At 40.4% G+C, this 25,105-nt stretch overlaps 1 protein-coding gene across 1 annotated transcript in view; it reads right to left on the reverse strand.

Moving 5' to 3' along the window:
* Positions 1 to 25,105, reverse strand: part of UCH3 (ubiquitin C-terminal hydrolase 3) — a 92,322-nt gene that overhangs the window by 53,623 nt on the left and 13,594 nt on the right. Inside the window, exons 2-8 of the mRNA XM_087693471.1 lie at positions 21,547 to 21,675; positions 21,383 to 21,436; positions 20,926 to 21,028; positions 1,689 to 1,747; positions 1,525 to 1,599; positions 1,331 to 1,388; positions 1,145 to 1,221 (exon numbers count right to left, since the gene is read on the reverse strand). Of these exons, the coding sequence (XP_087549597.1) occupies positions 1,145 to 1,221; positions 1,331 to 1,388; positions 1,525 to 1,599; positions 1,689 to 1,747; positions 20,926 to 21,028; positions 21,383 to 21,436; positions 21,547 to 21,675 (555 nt within the window). The remainder of the gene's footprint in view (positions 1 to 1,144; positions 1,222 to 1,330; positions 1,389 to 1,524; positions 1,600 to 1,688; positions 1,748 to 20,925; positions 21,029 to 21,382; positions 21,437 to 21,546; positions 21,676 to 25,105) is intronic.

Below are 25,105 nucleotides of genomic sequence, written 5' to 3' on the forward strand. Positions count from 1 at the left end.
AAGATCACACATTCCAAATGCGCACTAATTATCCAATCCTCAAAAAGAATATTATCAACCATCAAATTTACTTCCTCCACATCGATCATATTTTTCATCATCTAAGAGGCTCAAATATCTTCAATCACAATAATCTTGAGAGTGATTATTATAGATTCTGTGTTACACCAGAAGGCACTTACAAAACTGCTCTCTCCATTTTATTTGGTCTTTATGAATCCTTGATGATTGCTTTTAGATTAACTAATGTACCGACCACCATTGAGTGATGGAGAGCTTCTTCAAAGATCCTCAACAATATATTGGCACTTCTTAGAGGGTATTCTTGTGCTTAATAAGAATGAAGAGAAGCATCATCAATACTTGAATATCCTTCTACAACAACTTCCACAAAATTGCATATTGATCAATGTTTCTAGAACATTCTTTGTTTCACTCATGTCCTTGACAATGTCCACTATGTGCATCTCACACTCTCTCATCCTACCACCACAATATATTATGTTAGACCTTGATACATTAGGATTAGGGTTTGCATATATTGTGAATGCCATAATTTAACATACTATTTGCAAAGAATACTGGAGGCCATAAGTGTGTAAATAGTAAAATTTACTAGAATAAAATATTTTGAAAAGTAAAGAGTATCCCTGGTCAACCTAACTCATGTCAGTTGGATCTCATTCAAGAAAAAAGTGAGGGCAACTAATAAGATCAAAGGTTAAGTGAACAGAAGAAGAACAAGACCACACATAAAGCTAGCAGATTCAACTCCTATAATGAGAACAATAGACCTGTAAAGAAAAGGACTCTAGTAGAACCTTCAATAGTTTTAGTCCTTTCGATCAAGTCTACATCCACAAGTCACTTCTCCTCCTGAAGCAAAGAGATATGGTGTTCTTCTACCCTCAATCGTTTATGGATAGCTCCTATGATGGTTGGTCACTTGGAACTATAATGCAAATCAGCACTAAATTCTTGAGTAGGACGTTTTGGGTCTTGTTGATTCAGCCCACTTGACCTCACCATAGAGCTACACTAAAGTATTAGAAACTAGGGAACGAAACTAGGTTCCCAACAGATTCTTCGATTCAACTAGACAAACAATATGCTCACAATGATCCAAACTTGTCAAGACTCTTACTTGAAGAAGCGTCTTTGGTGTGGACGACCTACGGTAGATAGGTTGGGGCCTTCTTCCATCCAATTCATACAGACCACCTGAAGTATCAAAGATTCATATACCATTCAATCATATAAACTGAAAACACACCCCCCCTCCCCCCAAAATAATAATAATAATAATAATAATAATAAAATATCCCCTTACCGTCAACACAAACAAAGCATACAAAATGCAGATCCACAGAAGTGCTCAAGTCAGGAGGCTGCAATCAAAAGGAGGTTGACATATCAAAGATCTTAAATAAGGCTGCTACTGTGGCTTTCACGTGAGATCTAGAATACCAATTTCTGGAACATGCTATATGCAAAAGGAACTGCACATAAATGAGCGGCCCTTACAGTGGTATCACCTGCACTTGCAGCAACAGAATGTACTCCCTCTATTTGTTCATCTTTTTCAAGGAATTCAGCTCTCTGCAAATAGGGTACTATTAGGATGAATGACCAGCTGGTCATCACCATTTCACCATGCTCAAACCGTGCAATAAACTCTAATGGCATACCTGATCAGGTGTTAATGTTGCAGTCAAATGGAAGAACCTTTCAAAATATGATCCTTGAACTGTCAAGTAAGTTGTGAACAAGTAGTCAGATATTTTAAAAGATGCATGTACGCACAAAAGTGTACAAATTTTTGGCCCAAGTGTGCCCTCAGCGTCCCTTAACTAGGCGAGGCTTGATACATATTCATGCATACAAGGAAGGAAAAGATCGTAAAATTTTCATCACAAACTACTTTAATGACCAGTCACCAGATCACTTTAAACTTAGGATGATTTCAAGAGAGGTAATTTTGCAAAAAGGTAGCAAAAAATAACATCAGATGCAATTATACTTTGCAGATCTTTTTCCCAAGAAGAGAAAACTCTGTTAAAGTCATATCATAATCATTACTAAGCTTTAAAAAAAGGTCTTAACATTTTGAAATCAACAAAAGCATAGGGGATAAACATCTCCCAATCTCGCTGCTCTATAGGGAGAATCCAGTACAAAGGTATCAGACCATCCAACTTGCCATCCTTGCAAACATTCCAAGAAAATCAGTTTGACCTGCCATGAAACGCTGACCAATGCACATGCTAACACAAGTGCCAAAACTGCCCAAAAAAAGAATTGTCTTGCTGCTGTTTGAAACCTGAAAACGCACATCAGAAAGGAGAGAAATTGCAATAACTGCTTATGGGCGCGACAGATCAATGATTGCACTGGTCATTGGGCAGTGGTGGCACATTTGGGGTGAAAGTTGGGCTGATGTATAAGAGGCCATCCCAAAAATTTGGGGTCAACTTGTTGAAGATTTTATCAGAAATTGATAGGAATTTGATGAGAAAATTTGGGTGAACTTTAATGCGTGTGAAAAGGGGGCTTAAGTGATAAGTGTTGTTAAACTTCATAAGAAAGACTTAATAGATGTAAAGATTGCTGATAAGAGAGTGGAGATCAGTAAGATCAATAGATAAGAAAGGGTTATAGTTGTCAACTGCTAGGCATCAACACAATGACGTGCAGCAATGTGATGCATCAGATGGATGAAACGATGACCTAGAGACTAGCGGACTGTTGCAACTTGGAGACATGGGCATATTGCAATTTACAGACTAAGCAGCGGATGGGCGATGGGAGGTTGTCAGTAGGCCACAGATTTGCTGAGCAATGGGCTATTGTGAGCAGGCAACAGACTTGTTCATGATGTCTCCTCTTTCTTCTTCTTGCTCTTCACATTTTCTTCTGCTCTTCTTGGACTTCTTTTCTTCTTCCTCTCTTTTGTCTTGCTATGGCCCCTACTCCTATCCTAGCTTTTGTAGACATGCCACTCGCCAAGGTCCATCGGTGGATGTCTCTACGAAGAAAGTGACTATAGACTCCTGCAAAAGCTCTAAGAACCACCGAGGAATAGTGACAATTAATCATGTGAATGAGATTGTGAAGCCTTGAAAGCCTTTGGAGCTCCTCTCATGAGGACATGAAATTTTGATGCTTTGTAAAACCAGCCTTCCTTCTCGGATAGGGTGGTCGAACCTGATCAAGCACTTAATTACAGCAATTGAAAACTTAGCATAAACTCACATGCATACACTACCTTAACAATCTTGGACAATAGACATTCGATTGGCCCCAAAACCGGTGCCCCTCTCCTTTGCCGATCCAAAAGCCCCTTGTTGTACATACAATCAACAAGTAATTTAGGCCAATTGCCCCTTGATTTTCACCCAAGACTTGCACAAATGGGACCACTAATTGGCCAAATTCTGCCTCAGTTTACAATGGATGGGCTAGCATCTAAAATCCCTATCAATTCAATGAATTTCAAGTGTTGATTTCAATGTTTGATGTCTTCTCCTAATAGCACAGGTCCCAAGGTGACTGTCAAACCCTAATTTCTGGAGAAATTTAACGTTTACAACATAAATCCTCCTACTGTCCACCATATTTGGTTGAGATCTACTGAGAATGGTTGAGAAATTACTAGAGAAGGTGAGAGAAAGCTAAGATGAGAGAGAAATCTGATTTTCTTCGCGAGAAAGCCCTAAAATTTGCCTGCTATCTCCTTTAACCTACATTTAATGTTGTCACTTGCTGCCAAGCACCTCCAAAATGCTATCACCTAATCAGCAATGCTATTGCCAACCCCTGGAAGGTGGACCAATAGCTTCCTCTCTCTCTCTTCTAGGCTGTAAACTAACTGAATGGCTGAGACCCAACCCCCAAAAATGTTTTCTCAATTTACATGTGCATTTTTGCCAAGTGGCAACCTTCTAAACCCATTTTTCAGCATTATTCAATCATTTAGTTAATTTTCAAAATTAAATAATCCTCAAAATTAACTTCAACCCTTTCTAACCTTGCCCAAAATAAAATGTACCCATCCATAATTAAATTGGCTAGGCCATTTGCAACCTGGAGTGGTCTCCAACCTCTATTGAGCCTTAAACTAGCATTAATTAATTAATTAATGCTAGTCCCTAGTGTCACCACTGACACGCATTGGCCAAATAACTGTCCTAGGGTCAAAATTGACACCAACTAACCCCCAAAGCCGGACTGGCATAACTTATCACAACTTTTGCCTTTGACACCCACTGCATCCTCAGAATCCTTGGCCAGTTACCATGAAACAACTGCCATGCGTATCACATGTGCTAAACAAACTTGTACGTTTGATTAATAACTTAATCAAATGTTATCCACAAGATTAAAACATCTTAAAATTTCGTGTCTCCGTGATAGACCTCACTCTTGAAATCCCTGCAATAGTCCTCGATTGCTCTGCATTGTGCCAAAAGAAAAGCATATTGCACTAGAATTTCGATGAGGCATCACAGTCACAAGATTGGTCATTGTTGTCTAACCATGCTATATGCCCCAAATCTTGGTGAAATTTTCCAACCAGCATAAACATTATATAAATCTGAAATACAGTCCAAAACTATTGCTAGAAACCCATTGGATGTATCCATAACTCGAGTTTCTCAACTGTTCTAACTTCACAACCATAATGAAGCATATTCTCAACATAAAACATGGCTGAAGCTATCAATGGCATTTACTAACATGCTGTTGTCTATGGAACTAACTGTAAAACTGATTAGTAACTATTGCAAAACTCATCCCAAAAGTGACCATAAACTATTTTCAAAACGATCAAAAACTAAGCCAAGACTAATCAGAATTTGATCTCAAAACTCAGGCGAAAGCTCATGCCCAATTGATCATGAACTGATTGTACACTGATGCAAAAGTATAATCTCAGAGCCATGGTAACAACCATACTCATCTGCATATATTTCACAATGACTAGTGCACTATGTAGTGACCACATGGTAGACATACTATTAGCACAGTACCTTGGAAGCATACTAAATACATCTAAGATCCACTACATACGAGAGCTATCCACAATTAGAGAAGTGGAAGTGATACATCTCCCTTGAGCATCAGGTAATACTCCGAAGCCCTACTCTGTTGAACCTGACTGACCCCGAACTGAAGTCGGCTCTAACTAAAAGGCATCTAGCTAAAGTTGTAACAACTAAGGATAGTCTGCCAAGTCATCCTCCTTCCATCCATTTTGCATCCATTAGTAAATAGTTTTGAAACTTCACTAAATATCTCTTGGAAACTTCACCTCTAACCTTTCTTTCCTTATGTGCCAAGATATGCTCACGTATCAAAATCTCATCCAACTACACAACCTCAAGCTAAATTTTAGCACACGTATCCTTTGACACATCACCAACATGAAAAGGCCTCAACAAACTGACATGAAAAGCATTGTGTATCTGCCAATGTGGAGGCAATTTTAGTTGATATGCCACATCGTTTATCTTTTTCAACACCTAGAAGGAACCATAGTATCTCATACTCAACTTCACATACAATCTCTCTCTTCCTTTCAATCTTGCCCTTTCAAAACATAGCAATACGTAATCAACGGTGACCAGCTGCCTTCTTTTTCTTTTTGTGTGATCTTTGAAGTGCATATTTTATCTTTGCACAGGCAACATCCAAGTTTTCCATATAGCGATCAACCTCAAAGATCTTATTCTTAGTCTGCAAGATAGGTGGTATCTTCTTGCCACCCTCAACTACCTCAAACTATGCTTTGCCAATGGAACTATGCACTATATTGTTGTAAGAAAACTCAACTAAGGGAAAATACTGCTCCCACTATGTCTTGTGGTCTGAGACATAGCACCTCAAAAGATCTGACACTGTGGAATTTTCTTCCTCAGACTAACCATCTGTCTATGGATGGAAGGAGGATGAGAATTTCAGCGTGATACACCCATATTCTCAAACAGCCTCTTCCAAAATAAACTGGTCATCCAAAGGTATCTGTTATAGAATCCGAGATACACGCTTGACTTTCTTATATACTTAAAATATATATGGCGAATATTATGTTGGCACAGAGGGAGAATAGATGAGAGAAAAGAAAGATATAGAGAGAGAAGTAGAGAAATTGGCAATACACTAGGGACTGGAAGATGGGCCAGTCCCCCCCCTTGTGGAGTTATATTATTGACAAGGAGTAAGCTCCTCCGTTACACATAAGCCAGTTCTTACATGTAGATCTTGGAAACAAGATCACTGTTCCTTGCACGGTATACAACCAGCTAACACTTGCACAACTTGGAAGTTGGCACCTTTTGATCATTCTTGAGTCTCCTTCTCTCCTACACAATATGTGTAGGGCTCTCCTCTTGGCGTTTGATTTCAACAGAGCTTCCGCACCACTTGCACCTTCTCTTCTCCTCTTGGAACTTGATTTCAGCAGGGCTTCCGCAACACTGATTTCAATAGGGCATCCGCAGCACTTGCACCTTCTCTTCTCCTCTTGGATACATGCAAAGTCATGCTTCATTCACCTCTCCCTTACACCCAAGGAGAGCCTCCTCTTTTAAAGGCTTTCAAGAGCTTCTCTTCTTGGAGAGAGAGTTGAGTTGATCTTCATGCAAGATGTGGTTGTTCCACTCTGCAGCACTAATTTCGAGATATCTGTTTGTGCGTTGTTTGGATGAAAAAACATCCAACACGAAAGTTGCAGATCTCGTTATTTCTGATAACTGACGCGACCCGTTTTTAGAGATTGTTTTCCTATTGCGAGATATTTTAAAAATGAATTTTCCAAAAAACAGTTTTTTAAACCATATTTTTAACTTGTGATCCATGCAACCACCTTGAGTCATAGATAAGGAGAGTTCATTAGATTGCCTTGGGTCTCAACCTTAAGATTGAATTCCACACAAAAGCTTGTGTCATTTTAAACCTTAGAAAGAGAAAATCACTTCTCTCCTCACTTCCGAAGGATCACGTCTCTCATCTTTCTTAGTGAGAGAATTCCCTCTCTTGTCTTTCTTAATGAAAGAAAAGACCTTAAAACTTGACTTATAGGGGAGAGGATGACCCCAAATGAATGCAATGCTCATTACACACAAGTAAAGCATTCCCATGCGTCCCTAGATGCACACATAAATACATATACACAATGCTAATGCACTTCCTCTTCTTAGAACTCAATCCATCTTCATTTATGTGTAACTCCTTGGCTCTTGTGTACACTCTTACACTTGGCAAACACTTCTTTCCCCCTTCATAACTTGTATTGCTTGTACCAAATATCACCGTCACAATGCTCTGATCACCCCATTAAGTGATACACTAGGAATACCGGTCTCTAAATGGTCTCATGGCCATGCTAAATCATCATCAACACTTAAAGAAAAGTGAGTCATTAATTTATTGACATAAATTTATTAAATAGAGAATGTGTAATAAGCAATCAATTTAGTGACATCCCGCTGGCTTCTAAACAGTTGACCTCAACTGTAGAGGGGATACATAGTCCTTAAGAAGATCTGGAAAGTCTTGTAGTTCTCTCTCAGTCATAAACTGAGCGTCCAATGGGGGATAATTCTTAAACTTAACCAAATACTTCCGTAATACCTTACCTGACCTTAGAGTATTGTCCTGATGGTGTAAAATTCTTTCAGATACAAGGAACTCTTCTGTTTCTTCTATGTCAGGTAAATCTTCCTTGATTGGTTCCATTGGAGATTCTCCAATACAGGGACATAGCAAACTTATATGAAAAGCATTATGAATGTTCCAATGACTTGGTAGATCCAAACAAAAAGTCACATCGTTTATCTTATCTGTGATCTTGAAAGGGCCATAATAGCGATTAGAAAGCTTAACCACTTTACCCTTTTGGCCTTTCTGCTTCTTCAAGCGAGCCTTCTCAAACTTAAGAAGAACATACTGTCCCAACTTGAGATCTAACTTACGACGATGCTTATCTGCTTCGCATTTATGCTTCTCTTGTGTCCTTTGGATAGCAGCTTTTACTTGAGTGAAAGTTGTATCAATGTCTCTAACAAACTCATCTGTACTAGAGTACACCGTATTATTGTATGCAAACTCTACTAAAGGAAAATACTTTTCCCATTCTCTTTGATTATCAGAGACATAGGATTTCAAAAGGTCCAAAACAGTAGAATTAGCACTTTCACTCTACCCATCCGTTTGAGGATGATAAAAGGATGAAAACTTTAACTTTGTCGCGAGGTTCTCGAAGAGAGCTTGCCAAAAGAGGCTAGTCATGCGGAGATCTCGATTACTTATAATCGACTTAGACATGCCATGATGCTTGAAAATATGAGCAATGAATAGCTTAGCCATATGATCGGCTTTGATTGTCTTTCGCACGGATATAAAGTGAGCTTGCTTACTAAATCTATCAATGATAGTCCAAATTGCACCATTGTCTGCTTGTGTGCGAGGAAGCTCCGTGATAAAGTTCATGGCTATACTTTCCCAAGGCTCATTGGGAATAGGTAATGGCTTCAATAGACCAGGTGGTTTATGCCTGTCATACTTTACTTTTTGGCATATCTTGCACTCGCGAGCATATCTTTCAATGTCAGCTCTAAGAGTGGGCCAAAAGAAATATCTTTTCAATGCTTGAGTAGTGGGTAGAATATCCCTATGTCAAACATATGGAGATGCATGTGCTTCATCCATTACCTTGTGTCGCAATGGTAATGCTACACAAATTGCTTGATGCTGATACAAATAACCATCTCGAATTGAGTAAGGTGTAATCAACTAACCTGAGTTAAGTTGATCCCATATGGTTGAAAAGTCGGAATCAGTTGCATACATTTTGGGTAAATCCATGAACTCGTTATGGTAAACGGTTGTGATTGCATTCACTCGATGTCGCCGTGATAGAGCATCTGCTACCACATTCTTAGTTCCAAATGTGTAAAGGATTTGAAAATGAAACATAGATAAGAAATTTTCCCAATACATCTGTTTCTCTGAGAGCTTCTTTTGAGTGAGGAAGTATCTTAGACTTTGGCGATCTATTTTAATAACAAAATCTGCACCAAGTAAATAGTGTTTCCATACTTAAAGAGCATGTACCACCGCCATAAGCTCTTTCTCATATATTGGAGCATGTAGCTCATGGTCCTTGAGGCGTCAGCTCTCAAATGCTATTGCATGATGCTCTTGGTTAAGCACAGCTCCAATGCAATCCCCAGAAGCATCGCAGTGAACTTTAAAAGGTTTTTGAAGATCCGGAACTATAAGAATTGGTTCTTGAGTCACAAGAAACTTAATTCTTTCAAAGGCTTGTAGTTGCCTTGATCCCCAGCAAAAAGGCATTCGCTTCTTAGTAAGGTCGTGTAGAGGAGATGCAGCATACGCAAAACCTCGTATGAACCTCCTATAGTATGAACATAGGCCCAAGAAACTTCTAACTTCATGTACAGAAGTAGGTGTAGACCATTCGACAATGGCTTGAATCTTCTCACGATCCATTCTCACCAAATTGTGAGAAACAATATGGCCTAAGTAATGAATTTCCGAAAGGAAAATTTCACTCTTCTTTGCATTGACCTGTAGTCTATGCTTACGAAGCTCTTGAAAAACAATAGATATATGTTTTCTATGCTCTTCTTCAGACCGTAAAAATATTAGAATGTCATCAAAGAAGACACCTGTGAACTTTGAGTGAGGTCTGAAAATTCTCTCCATTATTCGATTGAATGTGGCGGGTGCATTAGTCAAACCAAATGGCATGCCTAAGAACTCATATAGTCCAAATGTCGTACGAAAAGCTGTCTTATGAGCATCTTCAGGTACTATCCGTATCTAGTGATAGCTGCTCTTGAGATCAATGCAACTAAAGATACTAACCCCTTGCAACTTATCCAAGATATCATCTATCCTTGGGATAGAAAAACGGTTCTTAATTGTGATCTTGTTCAAAGATCTGTAGTTTATGCATATACGAAAAGAACCATCTTTCTTTTGAACAAGAAAGATTGGAGAGCAGTATGGAGAAGAGCTAGGTTGAACTAACCCTTTTTCCAACAATTCATTTACTTGTGTTAGAATCTCCTCTTGTGCTGACTTGCACTTACTCGGTAAGGCAGTTGGTTAGGTGGTGAACTGTCTGGGATAAGATCAATTGTGTGATCTTCGGGGCGCTTAGAAGGTAACTCTCCTGGGCATGAATCACTAAAACAATCTTCATATTGTTTAACAAAATCATGTCTAGCTTGATCAATTAAAGACAAGCGTTCTTTTAAAGTCTGAGACTTAGAAGCATTAGTTGGTATTGTGTGTTCATTAGACACACCAAGTGCCCTTGAATCATTAGTTTCTTTTAACTCTCTCACAAAAATCATGTATGCAGAAATAGCTTTCTTCATTTCTTTAGAAATGCTAACATGACTAACCATTGGTACATACCAATCTCCAGCATCAGCAATGCATACTATGTTCCAACCATTGGTTGTAAGTCCTTCAGATGCCGAACCTGATCCAATTGGTGTTCCCAATCGATCCGGTGGAATTTGTAGCCTTTCAACAATATCTACTAATACAAAATTATCTCTGGACCCTGGATCAAAGAGTATCAAAACTTGTTGATTGTTGAGTGTCCCCCAACCCTTTAAGAGTTGTCTTTTCTTCTCATTTGAATGAGTGTTAGCTTGCACATCCAGAACAAAATTTGAGGATGGCGAAGGAGGATCTTTAACCGCATTTGCTTCCTTCCTTTTGTGAGGACAATCAGGCTTCATATGCCCTAACTCACCACAAGGAAACCACCTTCCTTCCTCTTTGTACTTTTGTATCTCAGAGGGTGAGAGATACTTGCGCTTCTTCTTGTTACCCTCTGGCTTTGAATATTGTTCATGGGTAAAGGTAGGTCTTCTTCGATTAGTCCTGTCTCTTGGTTGATCATAGAGCTGCTCTTGTCTAGCTCTATAAGAACTCATCTCCAACTTTCAAGATGTATCAGGTGTATGAAAACTTTCAGCTATGATGGCAGACTCCATCATGCGAGACAAGGTTTCATGTGGATACCCCTTCATGGTTCTGTGTAAATGAGGGAGTAGGCCAGCTTCAAACTTCCTTTTCTTCTCTTCATCGCTGATCTCCATGAAAGGAGTAACCTTGAGAAGAGTAGACCAAAACTTGTCCACATAACTAGTGACCTTTTCATGCTCTTTTTGGCCTAGCCAATCCCACTCCTTCTTGACATCATTCTCAAAATCAGGAGGCAAGAACTGACCATAAAACTTATTCTTGAACTTTTCCCAAGTCGTAGGTTTCCTTCCCTCCAAAATGAGTCAACCACTAATTGCTAGCAGTGTCTTTCAAGTGCATGCCTACATGCCTTAGCTTGGACTTTTCTGAGAAATTACCATCAAAAAAAGCAACTTCAAATTGCATGACAAAGACTAATGCCTTAGCAGCATCTCTCTTACCGGAGTAAAAGTCAAACTTTATGTCCTTATCCCCAGACTTGAAAGTCTTAGTCTTCTTAAGCTTGCTCCTCTTATGATCCCTCTTTATCCGTTTGCGGATTGCACAAGACTTAGAACCAAGAGAGTAGAAACTAGAAGATAAGGAGGAGAGGAGGAACTTGAGTAATCAGGGAAGTAGATGGCCTCAATCTTAAGATTGAATTCCACACAAAAGCTTGTGTCATTTTAGACCTTAGAAAAAGAAAATCACTTCTCTCCTCACTTCCAGAGGACTAAGTCTCTCGTCTTTCTTAGTGAGAGAATTCCCTCTCTCGTCTTTCTTAATGAAAGAAAAGACCTTAAACCTTGACTTGTAGGGGAGAGGATGACCCCAAATGAATGCAATGCTCATTACACACAAGTAAAACATTTCCATGCGTCCCTGGATGCACACATAAATACAAATACACAATGCTAATGCACTTCCTCTTCTTAGAACTCAATCCATCTTCATTTATATGTAACTCCTTAGTTATTGTGTACACTCTTACACTTGGCAGACACTTCTTTCCCCCTTCATAACTTGTATTGCCTGTACTACCAAATATCACCGTCATAGTGCTCTGATCACCCCATTAAGTGATGCACTAGGAATACTAGTCTCAAAATGGTCTCATGGCCATGCTAGATCATCATCAACACTTAAAGAAAAGTGAGTCATTAATTTATTGACATAAATTTATTAAATAGAGAATGCGTAATAAGCAATCAATTTAGTGACAGTATGAATCACTGAACTCTAGCATACCATGATCCTTAAAGATATGCTGCAAAAATCATGCCATATCCAGGTGGTGGCTATCTTGGGAGCGATCGAGAGAAGCAATCCACATACATTTTCAAAAATGACATACGCTCCTTCTCTAACTTAGACATGTTTCCAATATTCTCACTATCATCTTTGTCCTTAGACATGTTCCCAACATTCTCACTATCATCTTTATCCTTCTCTAACTTAGACAAGTTCTCAACATCCTCACTATCATCTTTCTCCTTAGTAAAAACCAAGTACATTTAAAGATGATTTTTCATTACTTTAGAAATGGTAAATACAAATATAACGGGGACAGATTAACCTTTCAATTTTACATCAAGTATGAGTGTATTTCCATTATGCTGAATAGTCATCTCTTTTGTGCGAGAATCAATCATTACATGCATACAATGACACCATGGCATTCCAAGCAATACATCACAACCCTCAAGTGGAGCAATGAAGAACTCTTCGCTCTCCACATATCCCTATATATGCAACCAAAGCTTTCCAACAAGTAGTGTGATAGGCTCTGCATAACCTTTATATGCCATTCCAACTTCCCTCATGGGTTCCATCTCATCCTCTTTGATACATAGACTGGCTGCGATGTCAACACGGATGAAGTTGGCTAGTACATCATTATCAAAGAAAATCAATGCATGCTGATCTCTAATTTTGCTCCATGCTCTGTACAACTTAGTAGCATCATCATTGAGCTGATCACTAACAACATCAAGCACCAATCCCACTGATGTTTTAGGCTTCCTACCCTTTGGATCTACCTAATTTTTTGATTTTCCATCCTACTATCTATTGGGACAGTCTCTCGCAATGTGACCCTCTTGTTCACAAATTAAGCATTTATTTGCAGCATTCTTTGCCGTTTTGGCCTCTTTTTAGACTTTTTTTTTTAATTCAGCTTCTCCCCACTCTCTAGGAATCATGAATCCTTCCACATAGCAAAGTATCTCTTGTAGCAATAGTCTCTATGAGCTAAGACATGCATGCACAGTGAATTTAATGCAAAAATCCCTGATTCTTTTGGGCAGCCCACAAACATATTTTTCCACTTGCTCATGAAGGGGTACAAGGCAATAAGAAGTGACGAGCAACAATGCATTCCAAAACTTCTTATTATATTGCTCCACATTCTTACATTCCTTAGCATTCAACTTATTCCGAAGTGTCCTGATGTCCACCAAGTACTTATCAACCAATTCGATGCAAACATTTGCTTGAATTGTACCCACGTTGACAGTGCTCTACCTTGCATCAAAAGAGTAGACCATGACTACAATGCATTTCCCTTTAAAAAAATGACTGCCTTTTGAATCTTTGAGGACTCGGTGAAGTTTCCCCCTAAATAGGCTACATCAAACTGCTAAATGAAAGTCAAAGCTTTCAGCCTATCTTGTGCACCATTGAAGGACTCAAACTTCACTGAATTTCCACACTCATCATAGTCTTTTGTTGTCCCTTCAGGTGTCAAATTGTCATATACCGGATGCTGCAAAAAGGGTACAATCGCTGAATTTACATCAAAACCAACATTAAACGGAGCATTTGCATGACCAACACTCATTCCTGGAGTCCCATAAGCATTCAAGGGTGCAGATACATTACCAAACATGCTACTTTGTGCCCCATGCATCAAGCCAATACTACCATACATAGGGTTTTGCATATTTTCAACCATACCCAAATACATTGGACCTTGCATACTATGCATTGCCTGCTGCATACCATAGGGATTTGTGCCATGCATTCCCATATGCGGTCCCTGTCCAACCATAGCATGAGAAATCGTGCTACCACCAAAGTATATTGGCTGCCTCATCATAGCATACATGCCAAGCTGTCCAAAATCCATTGGATTGGCACTTTAATGATGGCCTTACATTTGCATTCCTTGGCTCGTAAGTACTAACTATTTTGCTTCCATAGCATGTTTTGGAGCTTCAAATGGGGGCTATGGCATTTCCTTCGATGCACCTTGTTGTCCCAAAGGTGTAGAAGATGCCTTCTTCTTCTTGCTCTTGCTTTCCTTCTTTGGAGCATTCAAAAATCAAGTGAACTAAGAATCCTTTGCCAATGCTGTCCTCATCCAATTCTTAAACTGCTCATCAAATTCCTCTTCACTTTGCCAGTCATCAGCGTCATTATGCCTTGATGGCCCTACATCTTGCCCAACAGTAACATTTTCAGCTTGCTGTCCATGGTCTGAGCCTTGCCCAATATCAAGCATTGCATTTTCTTCATTCCCACGTGAGTATCCATACTTAGACGCATCATGACTTCTTGATTGCATCTCATTGTATGAAGACATATTGCTGTAATTTCTCAACTGAGAGTAAAAATCAGCACTAGCACAAAGCTTTGGCTTGAAAACAAGTGCCTCAAGCCCACCAAATCAAGGAATTGAGTGGTATCCCAGCAATGGAACCACAAAATCAACTTTCCTTCTTGGATAGGGTGGTAGAACCTAATCAAGCACTTAATTACAGCAATTAATAACTTAGCATAAGCTCAAATGCACACATTAACTTAACAATCTTGGACAATAGACACCCGGTTGGCCCCAAAACCGGCACCCCTTTCGGTATTTCTTCAACTTTGATTGCTAATGGACAGTGTACAAGTTGAGATTCCACAATCTCCTCTACTGATCCAAAAGACAATGGATGGGTTGGCATCTGAAATCCCTATCAATTCAACGAATTTCACGTGCTGATTTCAATGTATGATACCTTCTCCTGATGGCAAGGGTCCCAAGGTGGTTGTCAAACCCTAATTTCTATAGAAATTTAGGGTTTACAACGGAAACCCTCCTATTGTTCCCATCAAATATGATTGAGATCTCTTGAGAATGGTTGAGAAAATACTAGAGAAGGTGAGAGAAAGCTAAGATGAAAGAGAAATCTGATTTTCTTCACGAGAAAACCCTAAAATTTTCATGCTACCTGCTCCAACCTACATTTAATGCATTCACTTGCTGCCAAGCGCATCCAAAATGCTGTCACTTGACCAGAAATATTGTTGCCAACCCCTAGGAGGTATCTCCACGTGTCCCCTTGTTACTAGATATGTCAGCTCATGTGTGAGTTTGTGCATGCAACGGCTGGGCACATTATTTAGGATATTTTATGCATCTTTATTGTCTTCATTTTGGTCATATTTAGCTGGCCGACCAACATTAAATGATGGCCGACCTGATCATATTGAGGACATACCTTTGTTCTAAATATTCAAGCTCCTCCTCCTCGCTCAGTCACTCATCTGCCATCACACATGTGGAGACTCCGTGGAGAGAGAAGCCAGTGCTAGTGCCCACACAGCAAGTAACTCATTGTTGTATGCGACTGTCTCGTGTTGGATATATGGATTCCATTTCCCAAGCATACATCTAAGTTCTCATCTGTATTGTGTTATTCAGTGTTCTTTCTTTCCCTTTCTCTTTTGTCTTGTGTTTCAGCAGTTTATTATAGCATATGTTTATGCTTCTATTGCTACTCCACTTCTAACATGGCATCATGGCAAATTTCACGTTTTGTCCTCCTGTTGTGTTTTCTTTGTTGATTTCAAACTATTTTGACCATTGCTGATCAAGCGATTGCTACTCTAACCAAGTGACATGTTTTTCTTGTGTTTTTGTTGATGGCAGCATTCGTACCGCCTACGTCAGCATCTTTATTGCCTGTGTGTCAGTTCTAGCCTCCGTTTTGGTGTCTCTACATCTCTTGGCTGGGCGATTGCATTATCAAGCCGTTTTTGCTGTCTCATGCAGTTTCTGGCTGATTTTTTGACTTTTCACAGCAGATTTCTTCTTGTTTTGGCCAGATTTTAGTGAATATTGCATATGAACTCTCATTTTCTGCAATCTGTGCTTGTGCTGTGTTCCCTCTCCAAATACCTTCTTGTCTCTACTTCTCTTCTAACTCCTCTATAGATGGCTCCTTTGTGCATATCCAATGATGATAAGTTACATGGACCTAATTATCTTACATGAAGTGCTATGATGAAAGCTTGGTTTATACAGAAGCAATTATGGTACATGGTTTGCGGAGCTACTGAATGCCCTCAGCAACCTCCTGTTCCAACTGATTTTGATGACAACAACCATGAGAAAACAGTACTTACATGGGATTCAGACGTTGCACATGCTTACTCGGCCTTGCTTCAGTGTGTTTCCATAGAAGTCCTACAGTACTTACCTTCTACACGACATCTTCTGAAGTATAAACAAAGTTGCAGCTGATGTACACGGCACCTTCCACCACAAGGGCACTTACTCTTTATGGCCTGCTCTAGCAAATTCCATTCAAGGCCAAAGATACTATCCAATCTTTTCTACTTCATGTGACCCAAATCCAAGACCAGCTTCGGCAAATGCAATCTGCCCTTCCAAAGGCTCATCTTATTGGACTCATACTCTCCAAAAAACCTCTAGTGTTTAATAGAGTGGCAAATGCTTTAAGGGTGCAGACATCATCAACTCCTATCTGTTTTACACATATGACCTCGATGCTGCTTGAGTATGAGTCATTATTGCAGTTACAAGGGCAGCTTTTGTCAGGTTCTAGTGAGGCTCTTGCAACTTTAGAGAGGGGTTCAAAGAAGAAGAAGTCAAAGACCCAGTGTTACCACTGTGGAAAGAAAGGTCATTTGCGGAAGGACTGCAAAGAGTTACCAGCTTCCAAGAAGAAGAAGGAGAAGAAAACGGAGTGGGATGTGGACTCTTCCGACGAGTCATCATCTGCCTCAAACTCAGACTTAGACTCCGATCCACCGACCAAGGAGAAATCCAAGGCACGGAAAGTATCAACTTCTTCGAATCACGAGAATGGATTGATGGCCCCTTCCTCAGTTGCTTTCTAGTAGTAGTGATAACGGCATCTCTCATGACTCTCTAGTGTCAAAGAGGAAGTGTGAGAGGGTGGTGAAATGGGGCAGCCGCAGCTCATCTATACATCTATACAAATGCACTCCATCCAGAGATGGACTTCCCTGACGCATCCATTGAAGTCTGGCAATTTAAATCCTAGAGCCAGGATTAACATCTAGGTTCATGACGAGCTGTTTATTTGACAGAGCGCAGGATGGTTCCTAGTCTTGAGCTCACATGAGGGGACACTTTGGCGGTTTGCAAGGAATCCCTAGTCAAATATATTCCAGAGGCATTTTTGACAAGATGGCCATCTATGCTAAGAGACATTGGAACAAACACATAGTTATGCTATAATCTTCTCTATTTTCAAGAGTTGGTGCATTCAACATCACCATCAGGTTTTCTCCAAGGCACCTTAGCGGTGGCTTGATCACCCACTACTTGGGTATCCATGGTTCTATTTGGTGGTTCTATGTTGTATGGTTTATGATTCATTCTCATTGTACCATTCTATTGTATCAGATCACCCATGATCTAAGAGAGCGTGTTAGCAAATACGTCAGCCCATGAGTGAGTGTGCATGCAAAGGTTGGGCACATTATTTAGGATATTTTAGGCATTTTTTATTGTCTTGATTTTGGACATATTTAGCATTTATTGCTAGCCAACCAACATTAAATGCTGGCCGACCTAACCATATTGAGGACATATTTTTGTCCTATATATTCAAACTCCTCCTCACTCAGTCACTCATCTGCCATCACACGTGTGGAGACTCTTGAGCTAATACACGCTTGTCAGCTGATTAGCATTCTTAAACAGCCCCAAAACACACTTAATTAATGAAAAACCCTAAAGAGGGAAGCGGTCCGAGAGAGTTTCATTGGTCCCCCAAAAAACCCTAATTCTTTGGGGCCCCCTTCAACATCTATAAATAGACAGGCTGCCCCCATTCAGCCTCATTCTTGTCTATGCAAGTTTCACACCCTTGAGTGCAGATTTCAGCTATCAGTCTACCTCTACGTGGCTGTCCAGCCTTCGAGACTGCTACCACCTCTCCATCAGCCCTTGCAGTGCCCTCGTGCCTTCCTCCAAGATGTCGCCTATTGTTTGGCGCCTTCCTCCAAGCTGCATTTGGCATCTTCTAGTCATTGCCAACATCTTCATCACCTTCTTCTACTTGCGTTTGGTGCTCCAAGCCCTTCTGGCATCATCATTTTGCAAATTCCACACTCTGACTGGTGGTCACAGACTTGGGATGTGTTCACCGGTGGACATCACTCTTTGACACATTGCTCTGCCCTTGAGTATCTATACACTCTTACATTCATTTGCAGTATTCATTCACTTCAGAGTTATGTTCTTCTCTCCCTTCTTTTGTTTGTGTTTGAGTTTTTTCCATTGTTGCTCCACTTTTGACACCTTTACCTACTAAAACTCTCACATGGTTTTCTTCCGTAGCAAATTATTGTTCTCTGACCATAAAATGGGCCACTCCCTCTCTCTCTCTCTCTCTCTCTCTCTCTCTCTCTCTCTCTCTTCTAGGCTATAAACCATCTAAATGGCTGAGACCCAATCCCCAAAAACGTTTTCTCAATTTGCATGGGCGATTTTGCCACGTGGAGACCTTCTAAACCCAATTTTCAGCATTATCCAACCATTTAATTAATTTTCAAAATTAAATAATCTTGAAAATTGATTTCAACTCTTCTAACCCTATTCAAAATTCAATGCACCCATCCATAATTAAATTGGCTAGGCCATTTGTAACCTCGAGTAGTCCCCAACCTCTGTTGATCCTTAGGTTGGCATTAATTAATTAATTAATCCTAATCCCTAGTGTCACCACTGATACTTATTGGCCAAACAATTGTCATATGGTCAAAACTAGTACCAATTGACCCTCAAAGCCGAACTAGCATAGCTTATCATAACTTTTGCCTTTGATATCCACTACATTCTCCGAGTCCTTGGCCTGTTACCATGAAATAGATGCCATATGCATCATGTGTGCTAAATAACCTCGCACATTTGATTAATAACTTAAATCAAATGTCACCAGCATGATTAAAGCATCGTAAAATTCCACATCCCCGTGGCACTTTGCTTAGAATCTCATTAAAAGTTAATCAAATGTGCAAATGTGGCTTGCACATGTAAAGTGTAGGTCAATTATTTCGCAATGTGCGACTTGGGACCCAAGATATCAATGAGGAGTACCAAAGGTAAAAGTGTCAAAATTTGGCCTAGACCATTTAATTAGTCTTAAGGGTCAATGTTGACACTAGAGAATTAGCATTAATTAATTAATTAATGCCAACTCCGAGCTAATGAGTGCTCAAGATCACTTGGGTGATTTACAGTTTTAGGGTTGTTTCAGCCAAGCAACATCATGTTCAGTGTGTTCCATCAATGGAGAAAACTTTCAGTTGTCTCTACAGGGCAGCAATTGATTTCTTCCATTTTCTCGTGAAGTTGAATCTGGAATCCAACATGAGCATGGGCCATGAGCTAAGGCTGAATTCAAAGAGAAAAACATCAGGGCATGATATGATGATGTGGTCTCCGCCAACTATCCAATCTGCCCTCCCCATAAGTTGTCTCACTCACCAACATAGAAACCAGTCCAGCAACTCTAGGAGGATGCTACCCATTTGCTTGTAACCCCAAGAAAGTCTCGTACACCATCATGCCTACTACAAGTTGGACCTTTCCATACAACACAAGCACCTACTGCAAAAATGAAAGCCTCCCAGGCCTCTTGCCTATCCTCTAAGGTCTCTACATTGCTGAAGTTGCATCTAGTAATCCAAGAGTCCACCTCAACCAGTCCAACCACTACCTTTGTCCAAAAACCAACGCATCTCGAACCTCGCTAGGCTCTATTGACAACAATGGTCTCATGATCCCTCACACAAGACAGTAAACTCAAGCCAATCAAGGTGCATACTCCGCTCCTACCATAGGCATCAATAGAATACTCCCAAAAGGGGTGACAACATAATGCAAGCACCTTCTCAAATCTAAGAACCTGCAAAAGGGAGATCTCATGCTCTTGAGGAAGAAGGGTGTCAATGCTATAAGGGCTCATTGCAACTCCTACTAAACAATCAGCTTCCTAGTGCTCAGCATGGCTAAAGATGAAGAAGATGACTCGTCGACTGAAGGGTGGGATGCTGCTACAAAGAGGGGGACCAGCTGTTATTCAGCCAGGGGGGAGGGGAAATCGAGGGCAAGGTGGGAGGAGAGGGTGGCAGAGGACGGTAATTTGGCCAGGAGCTGGAGACGCATCCAGTCGAGCATTGCACCACAGGTTGCAGCAGCAGCAACAGAGAGTGCAGGCAGCTGGAGGAGGCAGAAATAGGGCGGCAGCAGTGACAGATAGGGGCAGCAAGCATGAGAGACAATAGTAGGAAAAGGGAGGCAGGTGCCAGGTGTGGCAGAAGGCAAGGTGAGGTGGGTGCAGGTGCATGAGATGCACTGCTACCAAGGCAGCACAAGGCAACAGCAGTGAGGCAGATGGTGGCAGCAGGGGGGGCGGAGCAGGAAGGCAGCTGTTTGGTGGTGACAGCAGCTGACAAGGGGGGACATCGCTTCAGGAGAGCATGCTGGTGCAGGAGGTCATGTATGGACACAAGATAGCTATGAATTCCATCTGTATAAAGCTGTACAAAGGCCAAAGAGACCATGGAGGTTACAACAACAGCATGAACAGAACTACACAAACAAGTTGCCTTATACTGCAATGAAATTAGTTTTGAGAACTGGCTTACCCAATTTAACTCGGGACAAATTATTCCCTACAGCATGTAGGAGAGCAACTGTACCACAAGCATTCCCCACTGTCTGCTTCATGAAATAAATATTGTCACTTACCTGCAAAAATATCATAAAACTTCTCTTAATAACCTAGTTCTAGACAAATCTCAAAGTTGGGCAACCTTTTAAAGAGTCCAAGCCTTTGGTATAAGTAGTTCTTTTTAGCTGTTAATAGCCCTTCATTAACAATTTCTGAATAGACTATACAGATAGCACAACAAGAAAATGTTGGAACATTATATGGTTACAGACCAATTACCGCCTTGAAATTGACCAAACAGCAAAAGGCACGTAGTTACAAATATTCTAAGAAATTGTTGCTTATAACTTTTTGCACATTCATAAACCTACAAGAGCGAACCAATATGAATGGTAACCATGCCTAAAAAGGATCAGAATATAGAAACACACGTTTTGCTTCTCCCTCTCAATCTTTTCCTGTTCAGCCTGAGATGCTGCTTCTGTCTGCATTCAGAAAAGATGTAAATATTCAAACAATCACAGCTTTTGATAAGACCAAGCATGTTTCAACATCATAAAATTAAAATTTCCCCTTCAACTTGCAATATATAGACCTCAGCATTTATAGGAAAAAGGAACAGAACAGCCAAAACAGGCGTTGGAACCATGGCAAGCAGTTCATCATCAAAGCCGTATACGTCCACAAACTCTGCATCGGGAGGAAATCCTAAACCCTGTACAAACTGCATTTCAACAGAAAGGAAAATAGCATGCACACATATGATCAGCATCCTGTCATACTGCAACAAATATACAATACCAGCATATCATCCTAGAGCCACAAACGTACAAATATTTAGCGCATAATTATTCAGAGCTTAAAAACTAGAGTCCTACTGCAAGACTTTGCAGCCAAATCATCAAAAATGCTCATGAATGTGAATTTAAACATAAAAATATTAGATGTTACTGAATTGACTGTAAACTAAATAGTTAAAAGAAAAACAACCAAGGTTTACTGAAACTCCCCTTAAAAGGCTTTTAGATAGAAACAACACAGCTCACCTTGACTTGCCACCACTGCTGGTAGCTACCTTAAAATAGGTGGGAAGGGCCAGATTGGATGTCCAGTCAGATGGCCAAAATAGTCTCTATGCTTGGCAAGGCTTTGTTGTCAATCACACGTTTGCATCTCCACTTCTATATGCACCAAACATCATCTGCTAATCTCCCATAGACATAGCAGCTTTTGCAAAGCAGGCATACTGATATCTAATGTTATATTCCACCCATTTTGTTGCCCTTTGTAACTACGAGTAATTTATTTTTGTACTTTTCTACATGAAAACCACAAAGACTAAATCTGCCTGGCAAGTCCTTGGTCTGCCATGACATTATCAATCTTAAGAGCCATGCAATCACGCTTCAAACATTTGACATTTTCCCATCCACACTAGAGAAGACCTCCCTGTTAAAAAGGCTGCTGCTAGAGGGTGATCCAAATCAATGTCTCTGAAGTTTTTTTATGGGAGCTTTGCTTCGAACAATAAAAGTTTAGTGCCATTATTGTCTCGTGTGGGATTGGGACTTAATAAAAGAGATTATTGCCTATGCAGAAGAGCAAGAGCTAAACGTGAGGAACTTCAGTGTAATAGTATGTAATCTATAAAAGAAATGAGTCACAAGAGGCCACAACTTAAAAGCTTAAATATAATCAAGTCTAGAGCATACATGATTTACAAGGGCAATGAACCCCAAGAGGGCACACCTTAAAAGTTTGTTATATAGGAAATATGTATGAAGTTCCTTTATAGGAGACCCCTCTTAAGTGCTCAATGCCGACCCCCATAGATTGCACACTACTATGTGCCCAAAAAGGTGCCACCTTTACACACTTTAGAGAGTTTCCTCTTTCGTCGTGTCATCATCTATGTTGCATTGTAGATTCAATCATTGTCTTCATGCCTTACATTTAAAGCTTTCACATCATATACACTTCCACCTGCATACATTCTAACATAACTTGCTGAGATGGTTGAGCTACAAGCTGCAAATACAAAATTGCCTCCATGCTCATCTAATTTGGAAGGTAACATCCCACAAATGCTGCCATATAAATGCACCAATCATTGTAAGGCCTAGCAAAGGGGCATCAATGGCCTTCACAAACATAGTGTCCTTATAACATGAGGCCATGACATCATATACACCTCCTACCCATGTCAGACCATCCATCACACAAGACAATACACCCATGCTTCTTCCTTCCATCTTTCAATGCCTATAGTTGAACCTCAATGCATGCCTTCTCCTTCTTGAGTTTCCGTGTGCATAGTGCCTCTTAAGGGTGGGTCCTCCCATTCACATCCAATATGACTAATGGCTTCTATGGTTAGCTTCCATTTCTTTCTTTAAGCCATGTGAAAGGGAATGGCACGCCTAATGAACAATCTCATCAACTCTCGAGTTGCCTCAAGCTATGGCTTGCTTTTTGCACGGCAGTCTATATGCTAGCCCTTTGTAATGGACCTCTAGAGGCACTTGAAACATCAAGCTGAGGCAAAGGAGTCCTCGTTGCACACGAGTGTGGGAGACCGAAGCTAAAATAGAGGCACTTGCCACAAGAGTTCATGCAACCCTATTTCTCTTTGGCGGTCCAATTGCACTTGTGCTACCCTCCTATTGAGTTGTGGCTAAGTCTTGATCCTATTCCACATCAACCACTAGAAGACCAAGCCGTTACCTCCTCCATAGATCAAGAGAAAGTTTCACATCTCTTTGCACATTTGCACATGGAGCTATGTCCCTTCTCGGCACATGAGCAACATGGTCTTTGACCCTAGTGACACTCCTTGTTTCCACCATACCACAATAAATACATTTCCATTTTTTAAATCCACCTGACCCCTTGTATGAGTTTATAAGAGTTACATGGCACCAATCAAGATCAGGATCCATCATAATTCATTGGCTGCAAGCTGCCCAAACATCAAAATGAACAGCACATAAGGTTGAAATAGTGTGCACATAGTTGGCACGACTAAAAAATTCTTGTATCTTGGCTGAAACTGGCAGAAACTCAAGTCTGAAATCTACAAGGAAACAGGCTGAATGTTCACAAACAAATAACACATAAGGCTGAAATGGTGCACGCACAGCTGGCAAAACAAAAAATTTCAGATATGTTGGCTGAAAATTGCAGAAATTCAGGTCCGATATATGCAGGAAAACAGGCTGAATGTTCACAACTGAAGCTTACCTTTTGAAAAGAGAGCTTTCAGTATTGCTGAGGTAACCATGGGCTGCTGTGCAGCAGTTAGGGCAGGTTTGCGGCAGTTCGAGCAGGTGCAACAGTCCAAAATGTGCAGCGAAATAGCGAAACGAGCAAATGACAAAAAACACAGCCAGAAAGGGGGTTTTACCCTACTACCCATCACCTGACCAGCCCGAAATGCCGTTTCCATTTCTTGACAAAATAAAGGCAGCTAGAAAGGGGGTTTTACCCTACCCATCGACCTGCCCGAAATGCCATTTCCGAGAAATGGAAACGGCTAGGATCGGCCATCTCATTTCAGCATGTCCGAAGCACTCTTTCTAGAAATTGTGCAGCATATGCAGCTACCTATCTCATCAACTGGGAGAAATGCAATTGTCTCCTGCTATCATGCAGCCTCTTTCTACTTAAAACTTGCAAATGCACCCTTACACTCCCTCGATTTGTTCAAATGCAACCTTCTACCTCTACTCTTGCTACTTTGTGCTGATACAAAGCATTTACTTGTGCTTCTACTCTTGCTACACTGCAGCAATACAAAGCAGTTACTTCAGCTCTCATGCAGTTTCTTGCTGCTCCAAAAAGTGAAAATACCTCCTACTACTATCACTTGATAAACATGACCTCATGCTACAAAATTTTAATGGATTCACAACACCAAGAAGTGAGATGGAATCATAGAAGTGTTTCAAACACCTGCACTAGCTCAACGATTCGTATAAGATATAGACAAGGGTGTGCCTTGCTTTTGATATCTTGAAAATACTAGAAATAGCAAAGAGTCTCGCACAATGAAGGCAACAAACACACAATTCACTAGATGGGGAATATGTCACTCCCATACAGCAAGGAACTCATAATTCATTGGATGGGAAGATGTCAATCTACAAGCTGAGACT

Source organism: Lygodium microphyllum, chromosome 14 (genome assembly GCF_053477565.2).
Source record: "Lygodium microphyllum isolate KBCC chromosome 14, Lygodium_microphyllum_v1.1.10, whole genome shotgun sequence".
Lineage (NCBI taxonomy): Eukaryota > Viridiplantae > Streptophyta > Polypodiopsida > Schizaeales > Lygodiaceae > Lygodium > Lygodium microphyllum.